A 14,160-nucleotide genomic window follows, 5' to 3' on the forward strand; every position below is an offset into this window, starting at 1 on the left:
TAATATTTATTAGGATACAAGGTCCGTTTGTTTTCTATATTTTGATGCCTACTTTTTTTCTAAAAATTAATTTTAAATTTAATGATTTTTTTTTAAAAAGATGATGTTTTTTAAACTTGTCACTCATTTTACAGTTGATAATTTAAATTTAGCTACCATTTTATACTTTAAAACCAGCTTTTGCTATTAATATTGTGCAACCCTATATATATAAATAACATTTTAGGATTTAGTCTTTCAGTATCAAAAATCCTGCTATTTCTATATAGATTTAAATCTTATAATTTTTGGGCTTTATTAAAATAGCATGTTAAGAAATCTTGATTATAAAAAAGAAAGATTTGATCAACAAAGCAAAAATTGTTTTGGAATAACTTGATATTTAAATTTTAAACAACATAATATATTCAATTCCTAATAGGCTTAATTAAATACGTGATATAAAATAAAGGTAAAATTACATAAAATTAAAATTATTGTTATTTTTCAATTTTTTAAAATTTGCTTTTAAATTTTATGAATAAATTCATGCAACCAAACAACCTAATGTATGTTTGAAATGAAGAAACAGCTATTTATTGTATTTTTGATGACTTTTAAAAAGATTTTAATTTGACATTTAAAAAATATATCCTTTTTATAGGCTAATTATCTATCAATCTTCAGCTCCTAATTTGCATTTATTTAAAATATTATTAAATAAATTAATTTTCATAAAGAAGGTTTATGTGGAAAATCGTAAATATTTTAGTTGTATTTCTGAGTTAGCCTTTAAACCAGTAAAAGAGGTAAATCCATCCAATCAAAAATACTATGCAAATAATTATTAATTGGATAATAAAGAAGTAAAGCAAATTTTATTTCAATTAATTTTCATATGATTGTAGCTAGTCATTTTAATACTATCTAATTCCATTAACTGATTCTGAAATTACCTGAATCAGCTATTTAAATTGAATTATTGAATACTAAGTTTGGAAGTAAATGAATTCATCTGTAACTTAGTTGATATCTTAAATTGAATAAATCTGATACAATTCTTAAAATGTTTAGAACACCTTTTAAACTGAAAATATTAATCCTCTTTATAATATTCCATTAAATAAGTTATTGCAGTTTGATTCAGTTATATTAGAGTTAAAATATTAAGGATAATTTTATCTCACTTGGCATACATTTGAATTTAACAAATTCTAGTAAAAATCCACATACATGCCTTAATTATTTCTTTTTCCCTAAAAATCAGAAGTCAAATCTTACAGAAATTAAAAGGATTCTGAGTTTTAATTTTATAGATCTTATAAGTAGGTTTAATAATATGAAGTAGAAGTAGGTGAGCTTGAAAAAATTAGATATATTTATTCCATATTAGGAGACAAGTTTTCAATTATTAATGAAAAAATATCAATTAAAGAAATTCTATCTTGTAGCGTGGCTTTTGATTCAATTTGGAAAGGATTAAATACTACTAAATTTAAAATAGGTATTATTATAAGAAGTGCTACAGCAACTATCCCAAATAAAAACAAGATTAAGTTAAATTTCTTAACATTACTAAAAGAAGCCATTTATCTGTTCCTTTTATCTAGTTATCTTGGAATATATCTAGGAATTTAATTGATTAATGACATATTTAAATTCTTTTATGCTTCGTCAATGTGTTAATTTGAATTAAAATTAAAATCTAATATTTTTTTTACACACTTTTTTTAAATTAAATTTTTTTTATGCATATTTGCACTACTATCAATTTATCCTTACAAGCTATTTTATTCAATTTTAAATAGACCAAGCTCAATTTATTTGATTTGAGACTCAATAATAGAAGGAGAAAATGTACCAAATAATTTTAAAATCTTTTCCTTTTAAACTTGAATCACAGCGAATAGAGGTAATATTGAAAAAATTAGAATAGTGCTTATGATTGCAAATAAAATTATTGCAAATGTTTAATATAAATTCATGTTGTTGAATTGATCTTTGGCATAATTTTAGACAATTAATTGTAAATTTTTCATTCTTTGCTTGAAGTTATAGATATTTCCCCATATAAAATCTTCTTACTGTTCCTCATAATTGAGATAATATAATGCTATTTCATAGAAAAACTCGCCTAAGGTGTATTATAGACTTTGCTGAAAAGTGGTTATTTAATTTTGTTGTCCTTATGCATTGTTGTAAAATCCAGCTGCATAAATTTGAATTTAAAACATGTTGTTTTGCAAATCATAAAGTTAGTCACCACTGTCATTATCCAAAACAAGTTTTTAAAAGTTAGAATTATAGTCTTATAATATTACTTATTACTGATAATCAGTTTAATTATATTCATTCTTTTAAAGATCTAGACTGTCTAAAATAAAGGATTAGCTGAATCCCATTAAACTTTAGTAGTTACTTATACCCAGTAGATTCATTACATCTATAAAGCAATATATAGCATCATCAATTTTCAAAAATGAGTGAATAAATGAGTCTAAGCTATTTAAATTCTAAAAATAAATAATTAAAGATACTATACTAAGAATGATAAAAGCTAAAAATCCAGAGATATTCATTAAATAGAGTCCTTTAGTAAATTCTGTTTTTTTAATTTTTTAAATCATTTTTCTTTTCATAATTTCTTCAGTACTGAATTTGCTAGAGTTAACACTAGCTATTTCGTTTTTTAATTCATCCCTTAATTCTTCTTATTCTTTAAAATTTTTATTTTTTTGTTCATATGGAAAACCATCGCCAAGACTCTCTTCTTTAAATGGATTACAGGAGTTACTTGTTATACTAAGGCTATTATTTTCGATTACATTTTTGTTTTTTTTGTTGAAAATTTTGTTCAGTTTTCTGTGAGAAGAATTCTTGATTAATGATGTCTCTTAAAAATTTTAACAATCTAATTAATTTTATTAATTAAGCTAAAGCATAGAATCTAATTGCTCGTCTGGTTTTATGAGAATTTATTGTCTTTCTTGGCTTAAAATTATAGGTGATAAAATCATCTCTGGATATTCAATTAAGTTTGTTGAAACTCCTACTGGAGAGTTTATTGTTTAATATTATAGTTCTTAGTTTTATTTATCATATACTCCACTTGAAATGATGTATTTTATATCATTCTATTTGAGGTAGGTATTTATAGTTTGATTTTCAAAATTTTTTTAAAATCTTAAGTCTTGTAATTGTTTTTAATGCAAATAATTGCTTTAATGTTGAAGTTTGTATATTTCTTTTAAGTTTAGAGTTTTATCTGTTTTACTTTATTATTTTTATAAGCTATTTAAGCAATCTTCTTTAATATTAATATTTATTAAATCTTAATTTTCAATTATTTATGAGAAATCACGAGTAGAAAAAAATTGTTGTTACAATGAATTTAAAATATCTAAGCTTTATTAATTTTCATCATTTTTTTAAAAACTTTAAGATTCTTTCAAAATTTTCTATTTATTCAACTCATCTAAGATAAACATTTTTTTAACTGGGCAAGTCTCCTTTTGATAAGAAATTATTTAAATGTAGTTGGCATCAACTTAGTTCTTGGTAGAATATTTAAAATATTTAAACTTGATATGAAAAACCTGATCACTTAAAGTAAAATAATTATTAATATTTTTAGGTGATTAAACATAATTTTCGAGAGGAGTTTATTTTTGATAAGGTACTAAGTTTGATGAATCTTTTATAATTAAGAAGCCATTACTTTCTTTGTTTAACTATTTAGTCTGAACTATGCTCTCAAGAGAGGGAACCAGGTCAAATATGTTAAATTATGTACCTATTAAAAGACAATTTTTGTTTAAAACTATAAATATTGGAAAATTATTGTTTTTGAAAGGAAAATAATATACCAATTTTATAGCCATGAGATTAAAATATGTCAAGAAATATTTTCTTAGAAAAATCAGTAACTATTCCTTAGTTTTCAAAGAACATATAAGAAAAAACTTATTTTTATTTTTGAATTAAGGAGCAAACTCCGAAATCATTTTCAAAAACTTGTATCTTAATCCTCAAGCTAATAGGAAAAACAAATCCATTTTTATCCTATGCAAACACATTTCTCTCTCCTTTGATTTAATTAAATAAATAAAACTAGGATAAATACCTTAAATCATCATAAATTAATTACATAAAAAACATTTAAAATTTTCTTAGTTTAGTATTGTAAATTTATGATATATTACAATTAATTTAAAATTTTAAAAAGTAAATTAAAATAAATTACCTTAGATGATAATATTCATAGATTGCTCATCAATAAATTATTAAATCATTTAATTATGATGTTTTTTTAACATATTTGGGATTAAAAGGTTTAATGGCTTTCCTTGAATGTAATCAGAATCATATCCAAATATTTTTTTAAATTGGTTTGTAGATTTATTAACTAAGAAGTCTTTTCCAATCAAAGAAGTGAATAAAACGCATGTTTTAGACAATTCTTAATTGATTTAGATAACTTTTTTTTACTTATTAGAGTTCCTTATTGAAATTTATTTAGCAGTTTCCTAAAATTCTTTTATTCTTCTATTTTAGAAATCTAAGAGCTATGTATAAATGCTTGTTAGATATTAAAGATCTAAGTCTTCGGAATTTATTTAAAACAAATCAATTATGATTTATTCTAATTCTTTTTTTAAATTTATTAAAGGGGAATACATACTTTCTAAATCATCTAAGCAAATAAAATTTCCACATAAAAAATCATAAAAATGACCAACTTTAAATAAAACTTTTTGCATCTTTTCTTTTAAGACATTAATTTTTTCATCAAATAGAATGACCTCCATCATATTTATATTTTAATTTTCTATGTTAGAATCAAATATTTTCATTTAATAATCGCTTAAAATTTATTCCTTTAGAGATTAAAAATAAAACTTCTCATTAAGTCCAATATTTTGATCATTCAAATAGCTTATAGACATTTGTTAAAGATATACAAGAACTCTAACTGGATCATTGATAATATCATAAAGGTAGTTTAAATGTGATAATTTTAATTAACTAAGGTTATCATTTTAGTGATTACTGTGAATATAAATTTCAAATAATTCTAAAATAACTTTGTTAGCATATTCTATTCTAAATTGTTAAGCTTAAAATTCTTCTATCTTTAAAGTTTAATTATCATTCTATTTATTAAACATTAAATATTAATTAATATATAAAAATAAATGTAATAATTTACTAAAATGATAGAAATTATAATAGAAAATTTAATGTTTGTTTTAATCAAAAAGTAATTATTTTCAAAATAAAATAATCACAAAAGAGAATTGATTTTTGAATTAAATATTTTAAATATGTTACAGATCTTCTGTACTTGCTACAAAAGCAAGATTAGTTGCGATTTTTGCAGTTTTATTCATGGATTTGAATAATCGTTTCATACTTAATTCCTTATCCTCCTTATAAATAGTTTTCTTAGCTTAGCATTACATGATCAAAAAGTATTCTTATATTTACTAAGAATTTAGAGGCACTGCATTATAAAATGTCTGTTTGATTAGAAAATTAATCAAACATATTTTCCGCTTATTTCATTTTGTAATTATTAATTAACTAAATTGATACGGGTACTGTAATAATGCACGCAAAAGTAACATCACTATTTTAAAAAATAAAAGTTTGTATCAAAATACAAAGTGATATTTGTAGTGATGTAGCACTTAAATAGTAATTAATTTTATTAATATCTTTTGATAAATACTCATCATTGATTATTAGCAAAGTAACCTCTAAAAGAAAATAGAAAAAGGAGTAAATAGCAACAAATTTGCTTCCTTAAAACTAATACAGAAAAATCAATATTATTCTTAGAAATAATAATAAATATTTTTGGTTATTTGATTGTTTTGCTAAATAGTTTTGCTATTCTCTAAATTAATAGCTGAAGTCATGAATCTCCAAGAAATATCCTATTTAATAAAAAAAACGATGGTCTTGCTAATTTTTTTACTACTCTCTTGTTTAATGAAGTAATCAAATTAATTAAAAATCTACAGTAAAAATAACAACTAATATTATTTAACAAATTAATTAATAATTTAAATTAGATGGATAGAAAGAGAGGTAGAAAGATAGATAGATACAATTACAAAATTTTATTAGAATTTAAAAGTAATAAAATTAATTAATTTACCTATGGCAAGATTTAAGATAGTATTGAAATAAGATATTACTACAATAGAAGTAGAGTGTTATTAGGTGTTATCTGATATAATATAAAAGCAGATATTAAGAGATACATAGAGAGGCCATTTATTGTATAGTGTTGTATATAAAGATAAGTATATTTTGTAGTATTTTGATAGATTGAATTTTCTAAATGTATAAGCAGAAGATAAAAAAAGAATAAAAAAAATGTTTAAGATTAATGAGATTATAGCAATTGTAGCATAATTAGAGGTTAATTGAGGAAAATATTCATCTAGAAATGGCTTAATTTAAAGATATTTAATGTAATTAGACACTTCATTGAATCTTCTTTATTAAATAATTTATGTTTGCTGATTTAAATTTCTATCATCATTCTTTAATGCAAATGAAAGTACAACAATACTATTAATTATGATCATAAAGATAGAAATATGTTTGCTTAGATGGATAGGACGAATTAATTTTATCAGTTCATTCATGTAAAATTATTTCAGCTAAATACTAAGACTGCTTATATTGGTTGAAGAATCCTTTTGGATAGTTTGTTTGGCATTCATATCTTATTATTTAGTTTATTTAATTGTTTACCAATTTATTATTCTTTTTTGTAATAAAAATTAATTTGATTTCTCAAATCAATAATGCAAATAAGAAGAGTTTTTGATATTTTAGATTTTTCAATTACTAAACTGAAGATCTTTAAAAAGAGTGACTGATATAATGTTTGAGAAATGTAAGCTTAAAATTTGCTCATTGCTAATAAATAAATACTAGCTTAAATAAATTAGAATTTAAAAAAAAAGAAAAATCAAAGCAAATTTTTTAGGGTTTTTGGCATAAAAATATTTCGCTGCTAAAAATTTTAACTAAAACTTTAATATTTTATAAATAATATAGAATTTTTGTATTTATATTTACAAATAGTAGTCATTAAAAATTCAAGCTTTAATGCCTTATTTAACTCCCATTTCTATTATATGATAACAATAAATCTATTACTAATGAATACATATAAAACATAAATACCATTTTTAAAATTAATTTAAATATTTCATTCATGCTAATTTGAGTTTTATTTTTGTATTTATATTCATGCTAAAATTTAATAGAGCAAATTAAAACATTAGGATGCTGCAAACTTCCTTTTTAATTTGAGTAAATTTATTAGAAAAGGGAATAAAAATTGATTTCTTAATGATTACAATTTTTTAAATTTCAATACTCATAATTTTTTTAAGACTTTTACTAGCCTCAAAGTTTTTAATAGATATGTTTGTATTTGTATTTGTTTCAAAGTTAAGCATAAGAAAAACATAAATATTAATTTAGAAAATAAAATCATAAAAACTATTTACTCTTTATAAAAAGAACATTTAACTAGCATGCTCATCAAACTCTTAAGATAAATTTGCCACTAATTTCTATCAAATATTTTATATTTGATAAAGCACAATCATTTATTTATTTATCTTCATTATATATTTATTTTTACATAAAAACTCTTCAAATTAAGTAAATATAAAACATAAGCTTCGCTTCTTTTATCTTTAAAAGATGGAAAAATTAGATTTTTAATATAATATTTTTGTAAATTTTAAAAATCTAAAATGAATAACTTACTTAAAACAAATTAATCACTTAAGAGTGATGATGAGTTTGATGAAAAAATATATTTTTCTTCTTATTATTAATAATAATTATATTTCTAAATACATTTTTTTTACCATTTATGAATGTTTTGTTTAATAGGCAAATAAATAAATTTATAGATAAATGAAAATCTTAGTTAGCTTACATTTCAAAAAGTTAATTTTAATGATGTTTACAACATAAATCTTTAGTGGTATTAAAAAAATAGAATGCAAGTTAATTAATTAATTAATTAAGTAATTAAGCATTTTTTAATGATTATCATAAATAATTTATTATCTAATAATATTAAAAATATTACTGGTTAATTTTTCCATTTGATCTGCGGAATTTCAAAGGATTGATTGTAAATATAAAATAAACTTTTTAACAATTTACATAAAATATTTTTAGATTTTGATTTTTTTACTTATAAATTCGCATATAGTCAAAACCTGACCTAATAATCTATCTAAAGATTTAAGTAAATAAATATTTTTAGAAATATTTAATATGACATTGATTCAATCTTGTTTAGCTTTTTAATTTACTGTAAATTGTAAGCATCAGGAAGGAAGCTGTAATAAAAGTTTTTTAGATTGTAAATTTCTCAAAATTCTTGCATTAATTTATCAGAAATTCAAAGATTCTAAAAACTAAGAAAAAATTTTTTACCATAACTAAATTAGTTCAATTTAACTATATATCAGATATTGTTTATGGATTTTTGCTTAATTTTAATTAAATATTATTAAAATAATTCTATAAAACTGAAATAACATATAATCTTAAGAAATTTATTTTTATGAATATTAAAATATATCTTTTTCGAATACATTATTTTAAATAAAAAAGAATAGGTGACATATTTTATAATGTTTAAAATTTTAAGGTAAACAAAAGTATAATTAATAAACATTCAATATTATTCAAATAAAAATATTGTAACCAAATATTATTTTAATGATTATGAAATATAAATGAGTTTGGTTGTACTATATTTATTATTCTTTATTCAACTTTACTTCTATGAGATTTTTCTAAAGTATGATTAAATAAAATCATTTTCATAGAGAAGATTTATATGAAATAGTGTGAATATTTTGGTAGCCCTTTGGAGTTAGTTTCTAAACCATTAAAAGAGGTAGAGCCAACCTATCAAAAATACAAGACAAATAATTACTAATTGAATTATAAATAAATAAAGCAAATTCTGCTTTAAATTGATTTCATATTATTACAACTGTTCATTTTAGTACTGTCTTATTGCATTTACAACCTCTGAGATTACTTGAATTAACTGCTTAAATTCTATAAACGAATAAGATTTTTATAGATACTTAAATGATTTGATCAGCACATGAATATCTTGAATTTAATAGATTTAATATATTTCTTAAAATGTCTAAAACACTTTTTAGATTGAGAATATTAAACCTCGTTACAATATTCCATTAAATAATTAGTTGCATCGAGATTAAGTTATATTTGAATTAAAATATTAAGGATAATTTTCTCTAACAGAGCACACGTTTTCATTTAATAGATTTTAATAAAAATCCATGAATATTTTTTAATTATTTCGTTCAACTCCTAAGTCGGCAGTTAAATTTTAAAAGTATTAGAAGACTTAGTTATTTTAATCTTAGAGATTTTGTATATAGCTTTAATAGTAAGAGGTCTAAGGTGGTATACCAATAGCTATTAAATAAACTTGCTCCATTTATGGAGATTAGTTTTCAATTATTAAAGACAAGACATCAATTAAAGAAATTCTATCATTCAGAGTAACTTTTGATTCTCTTTCAAAAGGATTGAATTCAACAAAATTTAATATTGGAATGATTAGTAACAGAGCTACAGCAATAATTCCTAAAAAAAATAAAAAAAAATTGAATTTTGGAATTTTGCTAAAAGATGCTATTTGTCTAGTTCGTTTATCTGCTTTTCTTTGAACATAAAGAGGAATTTGATAGTTTAATTTATTTTCATATTTTTATTCTTGATCTTACTAATTCGAATAGAAATTTAAATCCCTTACTTGTTATATTTACTTTCTTTTACTTGTAGATCGTTTATTAGAGTAAGTGCTGTTATTTGTTTGCTCCAAGATATTGATTTACTCGATTTTAAAAAGGCCAAGCTCTATTTGCTTTATTTAAAATTCTATTATCGAAGGTTAAAACGTTCCAAATAGCTTCAAAATTTTTTCTTTGTAAATTTGAATTAGAATGTTAAGAGGTAAAACTGAAAATACTAAAAATGCGCTGATAGAAGTAAATAAAACAATAGCAGATATCTACTACAAATTCATTTTATTAAATTACTCTGTCGCATAATTTTCTACAATCAACTGTAAATTTTTCATTCTTTATTTGAAACTGACGATGTTTCCCCAAATAAAATCTTCTTGCGACTCCTCAAAACTAATATAATAATATCTTATTTCATAGAAAAATTACATCAGAGTGTATTGTAGACTCTATTCAAAAGTAGTGGTTGAGTTTTTTTAAACTCTATTATTATTGTAAAATCCAGAAGAGTAAATTTAAACTTAAAATAAATTATTTTATAAATCGTTAAGCTAATCGGTACTATCGTTATTAAGAACAATATTTTATAAGTTAGCACTGTAATCTTTCAATATCGCTTATTGTTAATAATCTGATTGTTTATACTCCTAATTTTAAAGATCTAGCTTATCTATAATTAAAGATTAACCTCCCAAAACGGATTAGTAATTATTGAGTGCAACAAAATTCATTATATCAATAAAGCAGTAAAGAGCATGATCAATCTTTAGAAATGATAAAACAAAAGAATCTAAACTATTTAAATTTTCAAAATATATGATAAGTGATACAATACTTAAAATAACAAATGCTGAAATTCCTGCTAAAACCATAAGCTGTAATCCTCTATTAAAATCCTTTTTTTTTATTCTTTGTATCATTTTCCTTTTCATTATTTCCTCAGTACTGTACTTACTAGAATTTACGCTAGCTATTTCATTTTTTTACTCTTGCTTTTAATCATCTTATTCTCTAAAGTTGTTAAAACTTCTAGATTCTCTTTTGTTAACTGATAACTCTTCACCAGTTGTTTTTTTTCGCTAAAAATTATTATCGAAGAAGCTATTTTATTTGATATGCTAATAATGCGCTATGTTGTTTTTACTATGCTACCTATTTAGATTTTAGTAGGAAGAAATGTTGTTTAGAGATATTTCTTGTAAGTTGTTACTATTTTGTTAAACTTATTATGAATAAAGTTTTAAATTATAATTTTCATTTGACTAATTTATCAGAAATTATTGTTTTTCTTAATAAGAAAAAGCAGGAGATAAAATCATTTCTGTTTAATCTACAGCACTAGTTAGAACTTTGTTTGGAGAATTAATCATTGATAATTAAAGTTCTTAATTTTATTTATCAGATAATCCATTTAAATTGAGCTATTTTAGCTCATAGTTTCTTTGATTAATATTTGAATTTTCAGAGCTTTTCTAAAAAGCTTAATCAGATAAATATCTTAGATAATTATTGTTACTATTTTAAAATGTAAGTTTATTGGTATCATTTTAGTTTTAAGTTAATTCAGTTGTTTTACTGGATTTACTTTTTTCTGTTTGCTATTTTTAAAAATTATTTTAATAATGTTTTATATCTTCCTTATATTTGTTCGGATTTTAATCAGAATTATCAAAAACATAGGTGAAATCCTTTGTAGAAAAACATTATTGATATTAAGAGTTGGCGAATTCTATAGTTTATTAGCCTTCTGATTTTTGAAATATTAAAGATTCTTTTTTTATTTTTTATTTATTTAATTGATCTAAAATCATAGATTTTTTAACTGGGTTTGTTTCTTTTGAGTAAAAATCAATTTCAATATAATTAACATCAACTTTATTTTTTGTTTGACGACTAAAAAATCTAAATTATATTTGAAAAATTTCATCATTTTGTGTCAATAAATTGTTCACTTATTTTGGTTGTGAAAAGCGATTATTACTAGTAAAGGTTGAATACTATTCTTTTACAACTAAAACAGCGCTTATATGTTTATTTATCTATTAAGTATTGATTATCTCCTCAAGAGATGGAATTAATTCAAAAATATTTAGCTATTGTTCTGTTCAAAATTAATTAAATAATTTTTATTTTTAAAATAATTTAAAAAAAACTAAATATATTACATTTTTAAATTCCAAGAGATTAAAATATGTCTACAAATATTCTCTTCGAAAAATCAGTGATTACTCCTTCATTTTCAAAAAATATGTAAGAAAAAATTTATTTATTTTTCTTAACAAGAGCGCAGACTCCTAAATCGTTTTCAAAAACTTGTATTTTAACTCTTAAACTAATTGGAAAAATAAAACCTTTTTTATCCAAGCCAAATAGATTTCTTTCACCTTTATTTATTTAATCATAAAATTATTAAAAATAAAAATAATTTTTTAAAAAATAAAAAATGTAAATTTTCTAAGAAGGTATAGCTAGACGCCCAATTAAAATCATGTGGTTTGGGTATTAATTGATAAAATTAAAAGATATATAAATTATATTTGACACATTAAAAATGTGAGGTATTACAGTATAATGTAACTTAATATTAAAAATCGATTCTAAGAAATAATAATACCTTAATAAACAATGTCCATAGATTATTCGTCGATAAATGACTAAAGCATTTGGTTGTGTTACCTTTTAATAAGATTTGGTATTAAAATATTTAGCTATTTTCCCTGGATGAACTCAGGACTGTAACCAAATATTTTATCAAATTCTTTTGAAGTCTTTTTAATCAAAAATTCTTTTTCTATGAAGGATGTGAAAAACACACAAATTTTTTCTGAACTTTAGCCTATTTCAACTAATTTTTTTTAATTATCAGTTTTCTATTTTGAAATATCCAAAGCTGTTTACTGAAATTCTTTAATTCTTCTGTTTTAGAAATCTATGAGCTAGATATATATACTAGTTAGATATTTTAGGTCAAAATCTGAAGGGTTAATTTAAAAAAGCTCAATAATATTTTATTCTAAATTTTAGTTTAAATTTATTAAAGGGACAGACATTTCTTCTAACTGATGCAATTAAATATTGTTTCCACTCAAAAAATCATAGAAATGACCTATTTGCAATAAAAGAGAACTAAATATTTCTTTGCAAGTATTTATTTTATCATCAAATAGAATGGTTTCCATCATATTTAGCTATTAATTTTCTATGTTAGAGTCAAATAGCTTTGTTTAATAATCATTTAAAATTTATAGCTTCAATTACTCAAAGTAAAATAAATTAATCAAACTAGTTTTATTTGTTTTATTTAAAATATATATTGATATTTTTTAAATCTATACTAAAGCTCTAGTTGGATTATTGATTATTTCATAAAGATAACTCAAATATGATAATTTTAGTAAGTAAGAAATTTCTCTCTAGTTGTTCTTTTGACTGCTTTAGATAAATACTTCTATTAATTATAATATAACAAGCTGAGCATATTCTTACCTGAAATGCTGCTCAGATAATTCCTCAATTTGCAATGACTCTTTATTCTCCTTTTAGTTAGTTTTTATATAAAATTTATTCTAAAAATATGATTTTATAAAGGTGTTGGATAAAGCCAGTTTATTTGGCATCAAACAATCAATCTTTTATAAAATTTTAATGACTTAAAAATATGTTAAGCTAATTAAATGATTAAATGTAAGAATTTCTTTTGTTAAAAGTAATTATTTCAGAATTAAAAAATATGTTACATTTCTTCGAAATTTTTGACAAAAACAATATTGGTTATTTTGAGCGCATTGCTTTTTATGAAGTTAAATTATAATTTCATAGTTGATTCCTTATCCTCTTAACAAGTAGTTATTCTAGCTTAATACTGCTTAATCTAGAAGTATTCTTATAACTTTTAAGAATTTCTAGTCTTTATATTATAAAAGGTCGCTGCTATTTAAAAATTCTTAAAATAGTCTTTGATTTTACATTTATTTGTAGCTTTTGATGATTTGAACTGATAGAGGTACTGTAACTATACAAGCTAAAATCAGATCATTACTTTTAAAAATATACAATTCTATTAAAAAGCAGAAAGTGATTTGAAGAGAAGAAGCACATAAATAAAAGTAGATCTAATTAATGTCTTTTGATAAATAGTAGTCATCAAAAAGCAAGAAAATAACTTCAACTAGAAAGTAAATGAAAGAATAAATGGTAACTAAGTTATGTCCTTGAAATTAATATAGAAATATTAAAATCGTCCTTAAAATAGCTAAGAATAATTTTTGCTTACTAGCATATTGTGCTAAGTAATTGCGTGATTCTTAAAAAGAGTAGCTGAAACTATGTACTTCTAAAA

The 14,160-nt window shown here is 21.7% G+C and overlaps 2 protein-coding genes across 2 annotated transcripts; both read right to left on the bottom strand. All coding sequences in view use genetic code 6, as the record gives it.

Moving 5' to 3' along the window:
- Nucleotides 1-862: 862 nt before the first annotated feature.
- On the bottom strand, nt 863-5,544 carry TTHERM_01247810 (PAS domain S-box protein; the record flags this gene model as incomplete). The annotated part of the gene is made up of 5 exons (XM_001029909.2): nt 863-887; nt 970-3,772; nt 3,846-4,064; nt 4,223-5,132; nt 5,311-5,544. The coding sequence occupies 5 exons, from the start codon at nt 5,542-5,544 to the stop codon at nt 863-865; spliced, it is 4,191 nt and encodes a 1,396-aa protein (XP_001029909.2).
- Nucleotides 5,545-8,803: 3,259 nt separating this feature from the next.
- On the bottom strand, nt 8,804-13,789 carry TTHERM_01247820 (PAS domain S-box protein; the record flags this gene model as incomplete). Its single annotated transcript, XM_001029910.2, has 4 exons — nt 8,804-11,922; nt 11,987-12,205; nt 12,436-13,357; nt 13,559-13,789. 4 exons carry the CDS (start codon nt 13,787-13,789, stop codon nt 8,804-8,806), a joined length of 4,491 nt encoding a protein of 1,496 aa, XP_001029910.2.
- Nucleotides 13,790-14,160: the final 371 nt, after the last annotated feature.

This window comes from Tetrahymena thermophila (assembly GCF_000189635.1).
Source record: "Tetrahymena thermophila SB210 genomic scaffold scf_8254477, whole genome shotgun sequence".
NCBI classification, from domain to species: Eukaryota; Ciliophora; class Oligohymenophorea; order Hymenostomatida; family Tetrahymenidae; genus Tetrahymena; species Tetrahymena thermophila.